General features: G+C 34.5%; 1 protein-coding gene across 1 annotated transcript in view; it reads left to right on the top strand.

Moving 5' to 3' along the window:
* Window positions 1-22,494, top strand: part of Smg5 (Smg5 nonsense mediated mRNA decay factor) — an 84,214-nt gene that overhangs the window by 40,112 nt on the left and 21,608 nt on the right. The window contains exons 13-18 of the mRNA XM_089252789.1: window positions 389-533; window positions 1,457-1,600; window positions 2,098-2,227; window positions 14,189-14,270; window positions 18,138-18,292; window positions 19,359-19,514. Of these exons, the coding sequence (XP_089108915.1) occupies window positions 389-533; window positions 1,457-1,600; window positions 2,098-2,227; window positions 14,189-14,270; window positions 18,138-18,292; window positions 19,359-19,514 (812 nt within the window). The remainder of the gene's footprint in view (window positions 1-388; window positions 534-1,456; window positions 1,601-2,097; window positions 2,228-14,188; window positions 14,271-18,137; window positions 18,293-19,358; window positions 19,515-22,494) is intronic.

Here is a 22,494-nt window from a genome sequence, read left to right as displayed (position 1 = left end):
GCCCACAAGGGCGTATCGTATGCAGTTTGGGATTACATTGAATATTCATGAATCATTAAGGGACTCTGTAAGTTGTTTTGGGAGGGGGGGGGCGGCTCATGTGTCCTGAGCCTTCTAGGTTTCAGTGCCAATGAGATGCTGTATGACTTGCTTAATGACTTTCAATTAAATTATTTTTAAAATTTTTTGAGAATTTTTTTTTTAATTGTACTATGATTGTGTTATTCTGCCCCCCCCCCCCAAAAAAAAATTTATCACTACTGACAAGCTTTGAGCCAGTGATGGCATGTCTGCACTATAGAACATTTTGAAATTAATAAAAAAGCTGTAGTTTCTCATGAAAACAAGCCCTTTGCTTTTAACATTAATTTAACAATGATATTTGCAGTGGAGGTTCTGGAGTTAGCTGATGGGTCAGATGAAGAAAATGATATACTTAATTCTGATGTTAGTCAGACTGGAAGTTGCAGCAGTGATACCTTAAGTGAGCATGAAGATCTTACAGTAGAAGCAAAATATATGGAAAATGAGGGGTGAGCTATCTGGCTTTTTTTTTCTTTTTTCATTTATAGCGACTAGCAGCAATACTTGGCACTGCCTAGGCTTTTTCTGTATCCAGAACATTAAAGATGGAAAAAGTGATGAATGATTGTAAAGTGATAAAACTCCTTGAAATACCTTAGAAACCATTACGATCAAAGTAAACGTTCCAAAAGTCATTGTTAAAGCAGAAGAAACATTTTTGCTAGACAGTTTTTGATCATTTTCAAAATTTGTCCAGTTTCAAAAAACTGAAAATAGTCTATCATTCTGGTCGAGTCTTGTTTAATATATATACAGTGAAACCATGCTACAGCTATATTCAATATAATGATAAATTCCTCTACAACAATATTTTTTCAAATGTTGTTTGGAAATGTCTATACTCTTTATGTTAAACTGCTGCCTCATAATCTTTCTACAGATTTTTTTCTCCTTGGTCTGCAGAGTAGCTTAATATCAAGTGTCACTGTATATAAATATGCAAAGGTTGGTCGATCAGATTGTGTTGATTGGTATCGAGAACATAAGCACAGAGAGAAAATAAATTTTTATAATATAAATTTAATCTAATTTTACTTGGTGTAAAGAATAGGGAATAAATTTAACTTTTTTTTCCAGCATTATGCTAATGTGAGTTATGCCACCCCAGTGGGCTTAAAATTGCATTCTTGCATCCCTTTGAATGATATTTATATGTGGAATCAATAACTTATATTGTAGAAAAATTTCCATCTCATCCTCCTAATATTGCCTTCTCACACACCTGATTAAAAACCAGTGGTGTAGGCTGAATTTCTGAATATTTTTTCATTTAAATCTTAATTTTGATTGAAATACTATAAATTCATCTTTGTTCATGAAATTGCATTTCGCTTGTTATAAACTAACAATTCATTTTTTTTATCCTTGTTAGGAAATCTTCAAGTGAAAATTTCAGAGTTGATGTGTACATAAATAATGTTGATAATCATCCAGGTAAAGAAGAGCTGAAAAAAGAGACTTTGAGTAGTACAACAAGTAATTCTTGTAAAAACATAGAACGGCATCTTCCTAATGGGTATGTCTTAGTTGAAAAATTATTTATTATGCTGTCACAAGTACAGTACTCATCACAGTTGGAAATGCATGTGTACGTATTTTCCTCAGAATTTATAAAACCAATTTTTTCTTCAGGCTGTTCACAATACCACTCCCCCTATTGGTAAACAGGATACGGTCAAACCCCTCAATAACTAAATTCTGACTTAAATTTTGGTAATTAGTTCCAATTTAATAGTAAAATACTGATCTTGTAGTTCACAAAAAGTATTTGCATAGTATACGTACAAATGTATACAACATAGTATACGCAAAATAATATTTGTCAATATAAATGATTATAATTTAAAAGATATTGTAATTCTGAAAAAGAAAATATATATTTTTTCTTTTTCAATAATTTATTTTTTGTTTAGTGTTAAAAAATTTTAAAAAACCTTTCTTTTTGTTTTCTCATAATTTTTGTAACTGGATGCTAATGTGTAATAACTTCAATAACAGTTGTTTTTTTTTCAGTTGCTCCAGCAATTTACTGCAGCCTGAAAAAATCGCAGAGGTGTTGTTACAATCAACTTTCATAGGGACCTTAAAAACTATTGTGGACTGGTTGAGGACCCACAATGAACTTCTGAAACTATGCGCTGAGGTTAATTTTCATACTTTTTTAGAGCTTATGTATATTTTTTGTCTCTTGATGAAGATCAATAATCAGAGTTGATTCTGTGATTATTTCATAATATATACTTTGGATTACTGTAGTTTAGTTATATTTTATATGGGTATTTGTATGGGCATCTTTTTTCAGCCATCTCATTGAGTAGTGTGCCTGTTGTGGTCTTTGTATATGTGTTTATTCTATTTGTAAATAATTTTTATTAAGGAACTGATATATATATATATATATATATATTATATGCAAAATGTATTCTTGTACTAGTATCTAGTGGTGCCTAGCAATCAATCATTTTATTTCGCTCATGAGACCAAACTTGTGCTCTTGGCAAAAATACAGCGAACAAGTTGGGAATCACATAGATAATAAATGACATACATGTAACAAATTAGGAATATGTATATTGGGTATTGACATACATTGACAAATATGCCTGGAGAGTTTTTCAGAGTAAAGGAATTTAGTTAACAAAATTTATTTGTAGCAGCATTCAGAATTATATATTTTCTTCTACCAGCCTGGTTGCACCTCAATTTAGAAGTTTAATCATGCCATTACAAAAAAGTAAAGGTTTCTCTCTCTCTCTCATTTCAAGCTCTAAGAACTTTGTTATCTCAGGTATAAAATTTTGCCGGTTAGTGTTGGGTTTGAAGGAAAAACTTAAATATTAAGTAAGTTGTAGATTGATTAACAGGTATTCCATAAGCATATGGAATAGATCGAATGTTTGATTTGACGCATTATTACAATTTGGGTAATTTTTTGTCTGGGTCGAGTATTACGTATCCGTTGGAGGTGCACAGGAATTTTTTCCCAGTCAGCATTTGAAAGATCAATTGCTTCCACTGAAACGGAAGTATAATCATTACAGCAAAGGAAGTTTTCCATCGTGAGGTCATGGAATAGTTGATTGCAATATGCATATTTTGTTGAACGATAAACTAATATAACATTGCCCTGGATTGTAATGTTTAAATACCTCCAGACAACCAGTGGGCTTGGTGTGATTTGAAGGTCCCAATATATATGAGAGTCCGATTATTTGGAGAAATTTTAAAATGCTGTAGGTCTCTCCATTTGTGGCTATTATTTAAAGGAGGGCGTCGGATTAGAGCTTTATAATTGATTTTTAGAAGACAGTTAAGAATGGCAATTGATATTGAGCATCTGGTCAATTCCAGTTTTGACATGTATCTGGGGCGATATCTAGAAGTTGTGTGTGAGCAAAAATGTTTTGTAAAAAATTATTCTGTGCCTTTTCAATATTTGGAATACTTTCTAAGGCCAAAATTGGAGAAGCATGTTATGACTGAGCTCACCAAGGAATCAAAGTGTTCGAAGGCTGTGGGTATAGACGAACAGGACACTACCCATTCCCTAAATATCTACACAAACAGAACAGATGTGCCTCCGGTATGATGGGTAATCCAGTTCACTATGCTTTAGAGTGCAAATTTACAAAGCATCTACACACATGCAAATATTCCAAAAACAATATAAAACAATGGTTCACTCAAATCATCAAAAACTAAAACACAGCAGCAAGGATTACAAGCCTTGTCAAATATATACACGCTAACAAAAAAAATCTGTCCACCAGATTTATAAAATAATGTTTTTAACTTTTGCAAAAATAAAGGGGTGGGGGAACAGTAAAAATAGATAAAACAACAACAAAAATCATGACTGCCACTACTAACATATTACCATTACATCAACAAGATGTAGTATGTACTAAAGGTACCTGAACAAGAATTTTTATGGCATTCCCGTTGCAATGATGTAAATGTGGCAACCACTAGTATCCTCCATTCAGCTCACCTGAATGGTTTCAATAATCATTACATGTAGCTTTTATTTTATATATATTCATTTTTTCTATAAATGTGACCAGTCAGTGTCTCAACCAAAACAACTAGACTGAAGCTAGTCTTTAGCTATGGCTCTGTTCAGACAATCCCCCCTTTGAACTAATCCAACATTGCTCACAAAAATAGGTGTATAGCGAGACGACTCGCCCTGGCAGTTATATATTTATCTCTTTCTATATTAGTTCTTTATGCATTTCATGTCCACTACACACATGCATACTCATATTGTTGTATTCATGTTACTCACCGAATGAGATGGCACGGATGGCCCCTAATTGTATATATTCCCCCCATACATGATATTTTTATTCTGTATAGATCCACCAGAACGAGTGAATTCAACCCAATAAAACCGATGCTGGCTTCTAGCCCACAAGTTAATGAGGCCAGTCAAACCTATTTGCTTACCAACAAGGTGTTAAGTGAGATGACTCGCTCCGATGGATATTTTATATTATATAATACAATTTTTGTTTTGTTGTTGTATCCTATGTATGTAATAAAAAAAGTGTAAGGTAACAAAAAATGAGTTAGCATGGCCCCTCCCCCCCCCCCCAATTGCTTTCAAAATACACCTTCGTTCTAATATGTGCATTCATTCTTAACGAAACCCCAGAACTTTTCTTCAATTCCCAACCCCCCTCTTATCTGTTATCACCACAAAATTTGTTAATCGCAACAGTACCCAATTGTCTCGGGTAAACATATTGTAAAAATGCTGTGTGCTTGTTTTTTTTCTTTTTGCCTCAAAATGAAGTGTTCCGAACTCTGCCACGAAGCTGGGCTGGAAGAGACCTTGGCACCGGGATAAGTCCAGTGGCAAAGTTCTGGCATTCATTCATTCATGTGGGTATAGACACATTACTGGGTTTGATTTAGATAACTTTTCCCATAGCAATTTTGACTTCAGCTATGGTACGATGACACTTTTTTCCCGAAATATGCCAGTGGTGGGGAAAATTTGAACAAGATAGTTATATTCATTTAAAATTTCTATACCCTGTCACTTCCTTGTGAAGTGATGGCTGCATGCTGTTTTTCTGTCTTTTTAAAGATCATAATTTTCGTTTTATTGAGATTTACAAGTCATTTATGTTTGTCACATATATACATCGAGTCTATCATTTTTTTGTGAAGGGATATTGAATGTTCTGAAAAAAAAGTACAATATCATCCACATAAATGGGACTATGTAATTCATTTTTGTGATCAATGGAAACACCTGTGGTTTCAGGATTGAAGGTGTCATCTAGATCTGCTAGGAATAAGGCAAAAGTTAGTGGAGATCATAGATCTCCCTGTAATCCATTAGTTATACTAATGTGATTTGAGAGTCCTTCTATTATTCTTATCCTGGCTTTGGCATTGCCAAAGATTGCAGAAAATTGGCAGAATTTTTGTACTTAATCCCAGTTTCTGGAGTTTACTCTACAGCAAAGAGCAGTCTAGAATTGATTGCCTGGGACAAATCAATAAAATATGTATAAAGTTTTCCATTTTTGTGGCATGTGTGTAATTGTACAAAAGCATTTAATGTGAAAATGTGTGTGATATAGACATCGTCTTCCTTTTCTGAAGGCATTTTGGTTTTTACAGTAGTATTTTTCTCTGATTAGCCCATTAATCAAGTTTCTTAGCAAGAATTGAGAAGATCTCTATTAAATTCAGAAGTGAAACCAATCTGTAATTTGCAGGGATGTCCCTATTCCTTTTTTTGAAAATAAGTGGATTACTTTTCTCCGAAGTAATCCAATCGGCTGGGCCAGCACCAGATGGTATCACATTGTTACAAAGCGGAAGAATTTTTTTCAAAATTATCTCGGAAATTTATCATTCATTCAGTAACCCATCACTGCCCAGTGATTTATTTGGTTCTAAGTTATGGATAACATTCCTCACCTCTGTGATAAATACAGGGCATCCATAATTGAAAGACTCTACTTTAAAATAGCCTACAGGCAAAACCAGCCATCAGAAAAAGTGGGAAATTTCGTGGAGGACTTCATGAAGTGATGGGAATTTGTTTCAGGGGGGGGGGGGGAATTAGTTGTGCTAGTAGCCACCAAGGGCGTTTCACTTTGTAAACATGTAAATTTATGTGATGTCACACACACATACGGCAGCTGTTGTAAAACCTAGAACCATTCGCAGAGATCTTGGTTTCTCAATGTGGTTGCTGCTCACAATGATAAGTTTACGAGATCGTGCTTTCTTGGTCAAATTGTTTTACCAAAACAGCAATTCCACAGTAACTGCTCTATGGAAATATCAGACTTGGAAGAAGATTGGAAAATGTCCAATGAATGATAAAAAAAACCTTCGAAGTATGATAACAAAATTTTTGAAACCTTAGGATCATTGGCTATTTGTCCTGGAAGAGGAAAAAAAACCCCATTTTTATAGACACAGTACAGGAGCTTTCGCTTCAGGTGGAAGAGGACAGAACTTCAAATTCTCATGGTAGCACTAGTGTCAGGCGTGTAGCACAGGCATTGAATAGGACACGTTCAACTGTCCATAAGATCATGAGGAATATCCTCTGATATTATTCGTACGAACTTTCACTTGTGCAGCGGAGAGAGAGGTTGCTTCCACATGATTATAATGCTAGACTCCAGTTCTCACTGCAGTTTCTACCTCGCTTTGAGGTCGATTGAGAATGGCCTTGGAATATCCTCTGGACAAACGAAGCACATTTTCACTTGGATGGTACAGTCAATACTCACAACTGCCAAATTTGGGAACCAGAAAATCTGCGTGCTATCTTAGAGATTCCGTTGCATTCACCAAACGTGATGGTATGGTGTGGATTTACTGCATCATTTATTCTCTGTCCCTACTTCTGCAAGGAGTTACGTTCTACAGGTCCAGTGACATGTTCAATCACCGGGAAGCGATATGCATTGCTCTTACAGAATGAAATTGTTCCAACTCTGCAAACACGTCACTGCCTTGCAGACAATTTTTATGCAAGACGGAGCTCCTCTACACATTGCAGTGTGTGTTAAGAATGTTCTTAAAACCATTTTACAGAAGAATGTGTCATCAGCCATTTCATAGGCACTTCCCTAATCTATAGCCTCACCAAACCCTTAATCCTTGTGATTTTTGACTTTAGGGGACATTTGAAACGTCTGGTAAGTCGTGACAATCCAAGAACTTTACCTGACCTTGAAGGCAGCATTCACACCATGTGCTGAACATTTCCTCCCACACACACTTTGTCAGCTGTGAAACGTGCCATCTTGCAGGGGTGAAAAATCTGTTTCAATTGCTACAATTTCAAATGTCTGCTACATTTTGCTACAATTTCTGGCTGTTTGCTACATTTTTCACTGAAAATTTTGAATTCTGCGTCATTTTGCACCAAAAACAAAATTTTCATTTAAGAAACTTTGATGTTGCATCACAATAGAAGCTGACTTTTCGATAACATCATTTTTGTTCCCATCAAATTGATATCAACATATAAAACGATCAAACTATGCAAATTGTTGCTCATCCGCACAAGAATAAAAAAAAGCCTTCGATCTTGGTCTCCAGCTATTTTTTTACAAAATAAAAGTTGACTCCTTTGATTTATGCATTCCTTACGTTAATTATTTTTTAAATTGCATAGATTTTCCCTGACTGGCTGTATTTGACGAAACATTCGTGCATCCTTTAAAGAATGGAAAAGTTTGGGAAAAAACTTATTATTGCACTGGAAAAACAGCAATGACAAATCTATCTTCACCAACAGGAGTTGCGACTCAGAAGCTGCCAGTAAATTCAGGGTGTCTACAATCATGGGAAAAGTGACGAAATCCCAGAAAAGTAACAAAATGAGAAAAGGGTCATGAAATAAGTGAAAAATAGGGAGTGAAAACATATGCTTGGATTGAATTTTTTGTGAAAATAGGCTTAATCATTATTCTATAGTTTTTTTTATCTCTATTGTTGCAGTTAAAAATAATTTAAGTCTAGTTTTTAATCAGTCTATTAAATTTCCAAAAATATTTATCATTTTAAATATGAAATGGGTAAATTTTGGTAAAAGAAGCAAGATCAAACATTCAAAAATGCTTGAAACTGAAGAGAACAAAAGCACAACTTAGTATGCATCAGCGGCAAAAACAAGGAAAAGAATTACTTTTCTAATGAGTGTTTCAAGCCTCTCTTTTAGTGAGTTTTTTTAATTAGTGATTACCGAGTCTACAAGCTAAATCTAAAAACATACATTTTCAAATCTGAAATACCATATGTTAGCCTCTCATTTGTTGATATTGTAGAGAATGTAAAAATATAAATATATATTGTTCCAGATGTAATTTCTCAAGTCCTTGAAATAAGCAGAGAAACAATCTGTAGGACGTCACAGATTTATTTTACAGAAAATAGCTATTTACACAACAAATAGAGTTCTTGCAATGAGCTTAAAGTCCAACAACTCTGACTACCCTCTTGTGATCATATCTCTTTTTATAGACTTGGTGAAATTTTGAGAGACAAAAGTTTCCAGAGAATTTTACTTTGTAGTACCACGTTGGTTGCACCACTTTCCAAAAGGTCAAGAGATTTTACAGAGATTTTTCTAGAAGCTTCAAGCATATCTTCACATTTCCAGTTTTACAACAGGAGATTACTTTTCAAGGGGTTCTCCACAAATTGTGCAATACGTAATGTTCGTAACAATATCAAGAAGTGTGTCCAAATATTTTGATAGAAGAAATATATATTTTTTTCAATTTTTATATGTATTTTGTGTCTTGGGGAGCATCTAGTTCTTCTGAGCTGAGATAGCACTGTTTTTTAAAAGTAAAAAGTAATCCTGTGTACACACTACTGCATATATGTATATAAAAACTGTGTATTTTTTATTTACTGCCAAAATTTTGATGCATTACAAAACTGATAAATGCTACTACAAAAATCAAATTATTTTCCACCCCTGCATCTTGCGATTTCATATGTTTTCTGAAAATGGTGGCCATCATGTGGAACATGTTTTGTTGCAGCAACAATTGTTAAAATTGTAAACGTTTGCCTAAATGTGTCATTTTTAATAAAACGTCCTCTGGTGGCGACATATGGAACTAATTTTCCCGCCCGAAACAAATTCCCATCACTTCATGAAGTCCCCCACTTCTGATGACTGGTTTTGCCTGTAGGCTACTTTAAACTATGAGCTTTTAATTATGGGCGTCTTGTATATCCGTGTCGAAGAAAGGGTCATATTCATGAACGGTTAGTGTATGTGAAATAGTGGGGTTAAAAAAATTGTTTTGAAATGATTATATCATTGATCCGGGATTATATGAGCCCTTACATTTTTAAATGTTTGGAAACTGTTGATCAATGTCCATAATTCCTTGATGGAGGATAATTTTTCCTTCAGATGTTGACAGAAGGCTATTTCTTTGGGCCTACATGTATTTTTCAATTGATTCTTAGTCTCTTGTAGCGCTGCATAATTATGGTTTTTCCTAAAATTGTGAATATCTTTATGGAGTACTCGTCTAGCTAAAATGCAATCAATATCAAACAATTTAGACCATAGTTTCCCAACCTTTTTTGTCCCATCGCCCCCTTCAGAATTTTTTTCTCCCATCGCCCTCCAACCCATAGGATCCTATGTTATACCCATAGCTTCCACCGCCCCCAGAACATTCCAATGCCCACGTTGAGAATCACTGATTTAGACTGTCGAAACTAATGCAATGTTTTTCTCAGCTACCAGGTCGCATTCTGCAGCACAAATACAAAATGTTTGTATTATGCTTTCGTTTAGAATGTCTCAACCCAGTTGTACTGAATCTTATCACACTATTCAGTTTCGATTTGAATTGTTGGACTTTCATCATTATCCAATTGAATTACCTAAAACTCGGTTACATGTCATCTTTATGTTATCATTATGAGCTGCAGAGGAAAGTGATCAGATTTGATCAATTTAGTACTTCGAAATTGGCTATCTCATTATGGGCAAATTCTTGTGAATACAAAATCAATAACACTATATTCATTAATGGGCAAATATGTTGTTATACCTTCTCTATCTCCCTAGAAATTAAGTTAGAGTTGCCAGTTATTTCATAAGCAATTATTAAGTAGCATTCTCCCTCATTTATTAATTTTTTCATCTAGACACCTCCTAATACCTGGTTGTCTCTCTGTAGTAGACCATGATATCTGAGATCAGCAGCTTGCATTTAGGCCTCCCCAACTAGAAAATTTGCCCCTGATAAAGATATATCTTCCCCATAAACCATTATATCTGAAAAGTGTCTGTCGTTACTCTAGGGTGAAACATATGCTGAGCCAATTATTAGAGGTTTACTTAAAATTAAAAGGTTGTTATTACTCAACTTAATAAAAATTGAAACATTTTTAAATGAAATTTTTGGGGTCCCCAAGCTCTTATTAAGTGCTATCAGCAGACCTCCATAAGGATGGCTGTGTTTTGACTTTCTAGTTTTAACAATAATTAAATTATATTTAGCCCATAGTCCTGGGGGACTATTCCACCCCAGGAATCATACTTGGTAAAGACTTGGGTGAGACGGTTGACAAATTCCATATCAGACAGTTTCAAGCCAAGGCCGCAAATGTTCCAATACAAAAAAAAAGCTTGTAATTTGTGTCAACAAATCCAAGTACAAGTTCATTTGGCAAAAAATACAGTGATATAGCATTGCAATGTCACTTGAAGGCGGAATTGAGATCAGGTCCGAACTCTCTATTCTTCATTCAGCATTTTCTGATTAGTTAAATTTTTGAATTCTATAAAACAGCGCAAAATTCTGTCGTACGTGAACCAAGTATTTTCGATTTGAAGCGTATCCATTCTAAATTGTACCTGCTTGTACCCTCCTGGATTGCTGCCCTTATGGCTTGGATGAGCTGTTGATAGATCATTTTTGTGTTGAATCAATAGTCCTCTGTAATTGATGTTTTTGTTTGTTGTCAACGCTACTTGCCGATGTTTCATTTTTTCTCACAGAGAGTAAAAATCTCATAAGATGCAGTTTCTGTCGTCTCAGTAGTCAGTGTCGATTAAAATAGAATTGGCATTGTTTATGTTTAGGTTTTTACTGATGTACAGTAGAGCATAGATTATCTAAATACCAATTAAATGAAACATTGGTTAACTGAAAGTATTTCAGTCAGCAAATTTATACGCGGTGTAGAAGTTCTGCTAGTGCTTTCCCCTTCCCTGCCAACCAGCTACGTGACTAATCTTGCATTGTCACCAGCATTGATGCCGCTCAAGCCTTTGCTTGTGACATCATGCTGTAGCTGTTGTGCCATTCGCAATAGCAGCTAAACATAAACACATTGTTCTTGGTGATTCCAATAAACTTAAAAATAATAGACCAGTTGAAGAATGGTGCTAGTCTATCAAGCTTGGCCCGGGAATATGGAGTTGGAAATGCAACAATATCAGAAAAACGATGAAAATTACAAAACCAGGATTTAGACACTGCTGCTTACACATGGTTCATGCAGGTACATAGCTAACCAATAGGTGGCCCTTTGATCTGTGGAAAACTCCTTGAAATGAACAAGAAACTAGAGGGTAACATTGACTTTAAAGCCATTACCGGCTGACTTATGAATTTCAAATCTAAGCATGGAATTGGACATCCGGGGTGAAAACTGTTGGCTGATACTGAAGCAGCTGAACATTTCAAAGAGTTTTAACAGCATGATTGATAAGGTAGGCTACAAAAAAACCAATGTCTACAATGCAGACAAAACTGGTTTGTACTGGAAGAAAATGCCAACAAAATCTCTAGTTTCTAAGAATGAAATGTCAGCACCTGTGTGGTTTTAAGGCAAGCAAATCATACATCACTTCCATGGTATGCAGAAATGTTACTGCAATGCACAGGTTACCTTTGCTAATCATAGGGGAAATCCACGGCGCTGTAAGGGGATAAAATTGTTAGTCATAATACAAGAACCAAAACAATTCATGGATAGATACAAGCAATTTTATAGAATGGTGTGACACTGTATTTATCTCTGAAGTCAAAAAGCATCAGCTTGTGACTGGGAATTCTGGAAATGTTTTGTTGTTGATTGATAACGGCCCAAATCATTCGTCTAACCTTTCACCGGAAAGAGAAAACAAAGTTTAAAGTTGTTTTTTTTTGCCTCTGAACATTACTTTGGTCTTCCAACTGATGGACTAGGGGGTCATTGAAAGCTTCAAACGTTATTACAGAAAGGCATTGCTGCATATGGTTCTGATTAGGGAAGAATATGAAAAATATATTTGGCAGCTGTACAAAAAAATTGACTTGAAGTATTGACTATATACACGGCAGCAGAAGCTTGGGCTACTGTCAAGGACACTGCACTAGCAAAAGCTTGGAATAAGCTCCTTCCAGCAGATGATTCTATCCCTGCACCTGAAAAGCCACCAAACAGACAATTTGTATCAGAACTGGCTGGGCTGATGAAAGAATCTTCAGGATTTGCAGAATGCAACCAGGAAACATTCAAGAGTGACTCAAATGTGATGTCGATGACCCTGACGATCAAATATTGATGGAAAATGAAATCATTGCCAGTGTCATTGACGACCCAAACCCTTGCGGCAGTGACCATGCTGAAAAAGGACCATCCAGGGGGAAGCTTTTCACTGCCTTGAGATGGCTATCAAGTGGTTAGAACAACAATAAGAATGTGATGCTGTCCAATTACTGTCTTTAAAACGTTTGCGAGGTTTAGCGGCAAACAAATGAGACTCGGCTCTGAAGCTAACGAAAATTTTGGACTTTTCCTAAATTGTAGGCCCACTTTAATGCCCATTTTGAACTTAAACTAGGCTAGAGTCAGTTCTCTGTGTTATTTGTAAGACGTGTGATACAAAATATATACAGTTTTGTGTTTAATATCACTGTTTCTTTGTTTCATATTTCTCTTATGACACTGGTACAGTTATTTTCCATGAATGATCGGTTATAACCAAAAAATCAGTTATCCAACCCCTCTCCCAAGTCCCCCATTGTTTCGAATAATCGATGCTATACTGCATTTCCTTAAAAGCCAAAATACATGCATCAGTGGAGCTGTTTGGATGTATATTCAGTCTGTGTACGATTAGATTATTTTTGTAAAAATAGTTTTTGGCAGCTACTAAGAAAGTTGATCTGAGATTTCAAGATATTTTCCTCTTTCAGATTTTCCCTGATCCTTTCATAAGTCGCCATCTGGTGGCAGTGTCAGCAGTTGTGAGCTTGGCCTGAGTCAGGTCAGGCTGTCCATGCACGGTCCCTTTCAGTACACGAGCTCCAAGAAAAGATTGAGAGATTTGTTGTTTTTGTAGTCTAGTGGTCTAGGGCATTCTCCCGGAAAGTGAAAGGATGTGGATTCAATTCCCCCCACAACGGCAGTTGAAGTTTCTCTCTTTCCAGAAATTCATCTTTGCAACAGCCAGTTAAAAATGTTTGTATGGATAGCGGAGAGTGATGTCATCCTTTCATTTCATTTTCATGTTTAGTTTCATTGTTGTCGCTGTTTATTTGTTGTAAACATTCACAGTATTAAGGATAATGGGAACAGAAGTAAATACCACACACACACATATATCCTGGAAGAGGTGTAATTTTTTATCCTATTTCCCCCCCCCCCCCCATGAGCAAAAGAAGTTTTCAAGCTGATTCATAAATGAGAAATCAATCTCTTTTCTATCTGCAATCTTGTTCATGTCCTGTAAACAGGGCTTGTACGCCATCATCAGAGGAAAAATTTTAACTGCTATCATTTTCACCGCTGGAGGGAGGGTCCCACTTTTATTGGCTAAATGTTAACTACTGGTTGCTCAGTAGAAAAATGGGCAGAAGTTTTTCTATTAAGTAAATGGAGAGTTGAGATTAGGTAACCATACCAGTTAAGATTTCCAGTTAGTGTGATAGTGGTTGTATATTTTCTCTGAAGAGACAGAACTTGTAGACATATACAATGTAATATTCTTGCTATTTGCTTTTATTATTGGTCTGTTAATTTTCATGAATGTGTGTTTCCCAAGTTTTCAATTCAATTCATTTCACCTAGAATTCTATTATTCTTTTAGAGTCTTCGTTTTTTGCTGTCCCGCTTGACTGTCTTGCTCAACCTATTCCTAAAACTAGAAGAGGAGTTGCTAAAATTAGGAGGTAAGTAAAGATCCTCTGCTTTTCTTTTCTTCTATCCCTTGAGACCTAAATAAATTATGTATTACTTTCTGAATTTAATAAAATACTCAATTATTCTTGGAATCTATCTTTTTGTTAGTGCAGTGAAAAGTGAAATGTGAGGTAAGGGAAAAATTATCACAGCATTGAAGGATATATTGTCACCTTATAACAAAAACCTTGTACGTCATTTTTTTTTTCAAAAATGACTTTGTGACAGTTATAGATTGAGAGTATCATATCTCACCAATTACAGCTCACTGAATCTGCTCTCTATGGAAAAACAAAGATACCACATACGTGTGTTGTCCAGTGGGAAGTCTCACCCTTTTTTGCTCTTCCTGTAAAGTTTGGAATTTTTGATGCACTTGTTGTATTCTTGTATTCTCTTATTATAAGGTGATGGATATGTTACATCACTCAAGTGATTAGTCTGTTGTGAATCATTCAGATTAGTTGCCTGTATTTATTCAGCTATACCATCGCTGAACAAGCCTTGAAACAAACTTCACATTAGGTAAGAACATATACATGGTACATTCTGACATGCCTGAATTCATTAGGAGTTCCTCAGATTAATATTTACGAGGTGCCTGTTTGATGGAATCAGGGTTGGCAAGGTTTTGGACAGTACGGTAAAAACCCTCCTATCCAAAACTGTCCTAAACTGTCCAAAACCTCCTATTTATAACTATAAGTGAAAAACTTTGCAATTCGATAAAACTTCTATAATCAATTAAACTTTATATTATATAAATTATATTATATTATTAATTACATTAAATATAATAAAATTTTGAAATTCAAAACAGTATATGCAAAGGGTTGGAAACGAAGAGGAAACATGGACGAGTGTAAATTATTTTTCATTTTATAAATTTTTTGTCACTTTCTGAATGTTTTGTTTTATTTGAAAACAATACAGGGTGTTTCAAAAAGTTAGACCAAATATTAGAATACCCATTTCAGTACAAGAATATTAATTAAGAGCCATGATTTTTTGCTGTGAGGTCAGAAATTAAACTGGCTGGAGGTGTGCAACAAGCACCCATTTTCAGGGCTCCCACTCGTCCTACTTTTCAGTAAAATGTCCTACTTGCTTGGGTTTGTCCTACTTTTTACCGAATTCTATCAACAAAATTTATGTAATTGATTTTAATTGAGCAAGGAATCCTTGATAAATTGCCAAATATTACAAATGTTGGAGATTACAATTAATGATTCTGCCAAAGCAGAATCATTAGCTTAGTTTGCTTAGTTTGCATCATTTGCTTAGTTTGAGGGTTCAATAAGTATAGTAGTCATTAAAAACTTCTGCTGGTTGAAAAAAAATTAATTTTGTATTTATTACTCTTCATGGTCTTGGACAGTAACTAGCATTCATCATTCAAAATTATGGTGCAAATAGGTGAAACAACAGTTTGCATTACAAAGCAGTTGGTTACATAGGCCTATTCTAAGTTTGGTGATTCTGATGCTACCCAATAGCATTCAGTTATCTTCTGTATTTTTAAGGCATGAATAGGCATAAACAATATTTACCAGAGTTGGCAAGATTTTGGATAGTACGGTAAAATATAAAATCGTACTGTCCTAATCTGTCCAAAACCTCATATTTATAACTAAGTGAAAAACTTTGCAATTTGATGAAGAGGATTTGAAATTCAAAACAGTATGTGCAAAGGGTTATATGACTGATATCAGGTTATCAAACAATTGAAACTGAACTGTCTTGAGGTTAGATATTAGATTTATGAAAACATGAAAGATACAAGAATGGGATGAAAAGTTGTTGCATGGAAATCAGAAAAAAACAATAGATATGACTACAGAATGAAATTAAACTTAGGTAATAATCTAGCACTAATAATCAAGCGCAGCTGCACCTTTTAGCATTCGATATAACACATAACTAATTTAACTGCCCTATCTGTGCCAAAATGGTTTCTAAGATAACAAAATTTAAAAATATTCTTTCAATTGATGCATAACTTAGGCGACATGAAAATAAAAAAAACAATGTGTTAAAGACAGTCTTTTGATAAGCCTTCTTCCAGTGTTTTTCATATTGAATGATAGAATTATAATTGTATGAATTGTACAATTGTATTGTATTGATGGTATTGAATGATAGAATTGTAAATATAGCTTGAATTTATTCAGTAAAATATTAGCTCCTAGTCTCATAACCGCCACAATTTAAATTTAACAAAAACTTTGGGTCTTGAAGTCTTTTATTATCATATAGGCGTAATCAGTGTTTGTGAAATTGTGGTTTGTTAGTCATGAGTAGGTGCTACATAGTGGCCTCATTTTCTTCGGATATATTTTCCTTTATTTATAATTAGTTTTTAAAAATTGAGAATGTAAAATAGGTCTATTTAAAATTTAAAAAAAAAGTTTGAAAAGTCAAAACAGAACAATTTGCATCAAATAAACACTACACCATTGATATATATTCACATCATTATATTGCTAGACCTATCTAATAAAAAATAATATTTATATTCCACAATAATGCAATGATTATAACTGTGACTATGCATATTTGGTACCTTCAATATAATGTATTTTTTAAAGAAAAGTGTTTGGAGAGATTCGTCAGGGTTTTGGACAATCACTGTACTAAATACAGTACCTGCTTCATAAAAATACATGAAATATAAGATGTGGAGTAGAAATAACATTTATGACAAACTAAAAAACTGAAAACAGTGTTTATATTTAAACAGTTATCTACGTGATATTAATTTACTATCAGATTTCCAACTTAAAACCATCAATTTGGTGAAAGTTTACTTAGGAAAAAAAACAAATGACCACCTTTTTGAAATATTTTTGATTTAGTTTTATTTTCTGCTAGTATTTTTTGTAATATGTTAGTATCATGGAAAAAAACAAAAATCCAAAAGGTTTCCACATAACATTTTGAAACTTGGAGGTTTTAGACAGTTTCAGACACTTTTGGACAGTTTCAGACAGTTTTGGACAGTTTATCCCGCGTGTCCTGTCCAAAACCAGTTTCGGACGTCCAAAACCCCAACCCTGGATGGAATCCCTCGATAACAGATCATGGGACTGAAATTTTTATTTGATATAATGGGGAGTGTCTGTTATAATATGTAGTAAAATTTCTTTAGAGTAAAAAAAATTACAATCAATAGTAATTTTTTTAAGGCTTTGGTACATATTAGAATGTGCTGTGCACCTATATATATATATATATATATATATAAAACGTGGAGTTTGTTTCTTAAGTTCTATTCAAGGAGTGCTATCCCCTGCCTTATGAGTGCAGAAGCAAACAACTCTGCAGTTTAGTTTGCCTGACCATATTTTGCATGGATTTTAAATGTTATAGGCCTGATTGTGTACTCTCTGTGGAGAAGATTTTTTTAAATAGGAGCGTTTGAATCTCTCATATTCACACTTCAAAGTTAAGAAAACCACAGTGAACAAACTCTGCTGACAGATGACAGCATTTGAAGTGCTGTCATCTGTCTTTGAAGTGAAAGTGGCGGATATTTGAATTTTTATCAAGGAACATCCTAATAAAATAACTTAGGTGCGTATCTTCATTTTTATCTCATTGTAAAGAACATCCATGTAGTGACTTGTTTTTTTCCCTAGTCGCTCTGTGATACTAATGTAACTGAATGTATGAATGTATTCTATACTAATGCCAAGACATATTTATTTCCTATGGGAATTGGGGGGGGGGGGGAAATTCTGGAATGATTGTACGTAACGTTTGTATATATTTTCTGTAACCAGAAATATTTTGAGCTGCAAAGTTTTAAAAGTCATTGATAATTTTGGTTTCCCCTGTCTTTAATTTTGTTCTCATAGATTTGTCTGAGCTGAAGAGGACTGCAAGTGAATGGTCCCAAGTTATACCTTTGCCTGAGGATGTCTTGTTGCAACATCTTCCAAGTCTTGAAAATATTCAATCAAATCTTGATTATGATTATTCAAAACGAAGACATGTCAGCCCAATCAAAGTGGTTAGAATTTTTTTTTTCAAATACACACACAATCAGACAAAAATACGAAAAAAAAACCGTAAGTGAGCATCAAAACACAAAACAGTACAATATAGAGAAAAAATAAGCACACACACACTTTGTAACCTATAGGGATTTTGCAATCCTTCCATCAGGTCTAGATAAGATATATACTTGAAGTTGTTACAATGCAATAGGGTTGGTTACTTTGGTATTTTAGTTGGTTAATGTAATATTGCATTCGTTAATATTATCGAAATAAATTCAGGCAGAAATAATGAGAGATCACAGTGTATACATATTTTTTTGATAATTTATTACTTATATGTTCTGACAAATGTATAAAAGCTCTAAAATTATTTTGCAGTTTAAGAGAAGTACTCATGTATATAAGCTGAGTATGTTTTTTTTAATTCAAAAATTCATTCTAAAATTTTTGGTTGTCAGCTTATATGAATGTTTTTTTGAAGAAAAAATCTTAACCTGCACTGTGGTTTTGGTGGTCCTCAAGTGGGGAGAGTAGGTGGTGTCTGGCTTAAACATGAATATGAATAGTAATCTTAAATTTTTTTTTAACTCTTCTGCAAATTATTACATTTCAACAGGTTGTTACATACAGGCAGGTTTTTTTAGTTTTAGTTGCAGTTTTTGTCATGTCAAAAATCTTAAATACCATATTTTAGTATAAAAATTTGTATTAAAAATAGCATCAGTTGATTGGATATATAAAATTCCAATACAAACATTTAATGTGGAATAATCAATCAATTTTCTATATACATACGAATCCTGTTATAACGAACTCAGAGACTGAGAAATCGCTTCAGAATTATAATTAAATTTTGTTATAAAGGAATTTCTGGTATTTACATTATTCCTATGTAAACTTATCTGGGAATTGGAAAATTATTCATTAAAACAAGACTTTCACTATAACAGGATTTGACTGTATTATTTTTAGTAATATAATATGTATATATGCTCACAAAATTTATTGGAAGACATTCATGCTAAAGAAAATTGTTGGAAAATATTTTATTCACCTTCATTTTCTTTGCTTTTTCAGGTTTTTTTACGTCTTCAGTGTATACTTTCCTTTGGAGATCAATTTTCCAATTGTTCAGGGGCTCTGTTTGTTTTGGATAAGGGCAAAAATGAATTTATTCTCAAAGCATTAGAGTTTTCAAAGCTTCAGGACAAAGTTGTTGATGATAGTGATCCTGTAAGTTTGAGCATTTACTATTTGATGTATTATGAATATAACAAGTATTTATAAGCATCAGCAATTGATTCTATCTGAGCTGTTCATACTGATCTTTTTTTCTTTCTTTTGTTTAATAACGTGATCAGCACGTATTCCCAAGAGATCATTCTGATCTGTCCAGGGAATTTGTTAGTAGACATCCATGCCCGACCCGGGATTCGAACCCAGACCTGCACAGTCAGAAGCTAGCTCCCTAACCACTGGACTGCCAGGCGTCTAGACTTAACATTTTTCTGGGTAGAACTGATGGATAGATTGTTATTTTTAGTATGTGTGGTTTGGCTGTTTAACTGACTGAATGAAAACATTAAAAAAAAAAGACATATTCTAAAAAAATGTGAAATTATTTGAAATATGAATATCAAAATAATGTCTATCTTGTTTGGCAGAGCTGTTCGAAAATTTATTTCTTCGCAGCTGCTCTGGGACTCCTATAAACTACAGGGATTTGATGCTGTTAACATTTTTTTCACTTATGACAGACACTGGATTGGGGGGGGGGGGGTCACTTATTGTGGCAAATATACACATTTCTGCATTTCCAAAGAACTCACAGTTCTGTTTTAGCAGCTTGTTGGGAAGGGTAAGAGGCAGTGATATTGGTTTCATAGAAGGTGGCAAGCCACCTTCCTCCAAAAGTTGGAGGATTATCATGAGGACATGAAGGTAAAGTTTTGAAACCTGGTTCTGGGGTTGGAACTTTGCGCCAATTGCGGTGCACTGTAAAAAATCAACATCTTGCTCCATCCAACTCCAATAGTGTATTTACATATTTTTTCACCAAATAGACGAAATAGCTAATTTTGTCTTGGTGTGCCAGAATTTCGGAAAAGGACAGCAAAAATTTTTGTTCCTGCATGCTGCTAAATGATTCTTTCCGCGAAGAGTGTATTTTGTTTCTCTGTATTTCAGCACCATTTCCCTTCCTCCCATCTTAGTCCCGCTATCTCGTGACCTTGAAACATAGGGATCTCTGTTGGAAAGTAGTTTGACTACTGCAATGTACAGTACAGTATTGGGAAAATACCTCGTGGGCTAACCATGTGTGCTCTTCATGCTTTGCCAAAACTACAAAGAACTTTTTTTTTCATGTGAATGAAAATTTTCAATCCAAAAATATTTCATTTTTATTTATACTTTGCAACTTTACCACAAGACAAGCTTTTTGTTGAACAAGCATGTCAAACCCCAATAATCTATCTGATCTCTCCTTGAAAGAGTTGCTGGAAATCTAGATAAATTTACAAAATTAGAGAGGAAGACATGGATGTTTTTTTTGGAGTGATTTTCAGGTTTTCTCAGAAACCCTTTAATATATCTCTGATCATGCAGCTGAAGATGGTTTACAATAATCTTTCAACTTTATGGTGCAAATGTGAGTCAGTTTCCTTTAAAAAAAAAAAAAAAAGAGTTGTCACTGCCAGCAATTACTGTTACTTATTGAAATTACTATGTCAGTCGCCATTGCATTAAATCCCAATGTTTCGTGAAAAAAATATTCATTCCTCATGTAAAAGAGCAAGTCAGACAAATTATGAATGTCAAGTTGGCAACTGGGCGCGGTAGCCCAGGTCGATAAGATACTCGCCTAAAGTACCAAAGGATGGTTAGAGGTGTCGCGAGTTCGATACCCGGTTCGTCCTTGTCAGAAAACTTTCCTGACACAGGCAGGGCCGTCATTTCAACTTTTTCCAGGGGGGGGGGGCAAAGCACATGTACTCAATGTATGTATGTATATATTTGTATATATATATATATATATATACACCATTTTTAGTGTATTTTCAAAAGCCAAGGTGGGGCATTGCCCCCCTAAATGACGGCCCTGGACACAGAGGTACACAGAAACGGCGACATGACCGCAGAAAAAATTGCTACCGCAGGGAGTCCCCCATCAAGGGTTAGTGCACCAACATCTTGACGAGTATAAAAAACAAGCCTGCCGTTCAGAATCGGCAATAAATTGTAGGTCCCGGTCTAATTAGCCCTCGTGTGCAGAAAATGGGGGGGACAAAAATTATCAATGATCAAGTTGGCAACTTTGCCAAATAACAAGTGTTAAATCACCAATGTCACCAAATAATGAGCGTTAAATCTCCAAATAATGAGTGCTTAATCGCCAATCATGGTGTTAAGTGTTCCTAAATTTTCTCCCATTTCGCAGTAATTTCTTTCAGAGTATAACAAGAAGCCTGAAGGAATCGTGCCCATAAAATTGAAGGAAAAAAAATCAATTGTATATTCATTCATTATTAATTTCTCACTCTTCATTTGAAACATAAATGTTAGCACCTCCTGAGCACATAACACTACATAATTTATTAAAGAATATTTAAGTTTTTATGATTTCCATACTCATTCACTCCTTGTTAACAGGGTGGCTCAAGGGCCAACCTCTGCACTAGGCAAGAACCACTCTGTAAGTGGCGGCGAATCTGGGGTGAATGAAGAAAATAATTGTGAAAAAGTGTGAAAAAAAATTGTCTTTAAAGTTCTAAACTGTTTACAGTGTAATGATTCTGTAATATAACTAAACTAACAGAAAAAAAATTTAGGATATATATCAATACATTGGGTGAAAATCTGCAACATATCCGGGACTTTTTAAGGTGCAACTTGACACCTGTACACTTCCCTGTGATGGTTGGCTAAATACAATTTTCTGTGGTTTTTAAATTTCAAGTTCGCTATTCCTATAACAAACAGAAATGTTGCCATAGCAATCAGCAGATCTATAACATAAATATATATATCCACGTATTGCGATTTGGAAGATAGGTGGCACCAACTATTACTGTGCACAAAAGTATAAAAATATCAAAAATTAAGACTTTTTCTATTAAATAAACTATTAATTTTAGGAAGGAAAAAAATTGAGAACTTACTATAAATAATTTTCACCCCATTTAAACTGCTGCTGTTCTAGACAGAAGATAAT

The sequence above is a fragment of the Pholcus phalangioides genome, unplaced genomic scaffold (genome assembly GCF_987345545.1).
Source record: "Pholcus phalangioides strain wild (caught in Gottingen) unplaced genomic scaffold, Ppha-v1.0 ptg000031l_1, whole genome shotgun sequence".
NCBI lineage: Eukaryota > Metazoa > Arthropoda > Arachnida > Araneae > Pholcidae > Pholcus > Pholcus phalangioides.
This window is presented reverse-complemented; position numbering and strand designations above follow the sequence as displayed.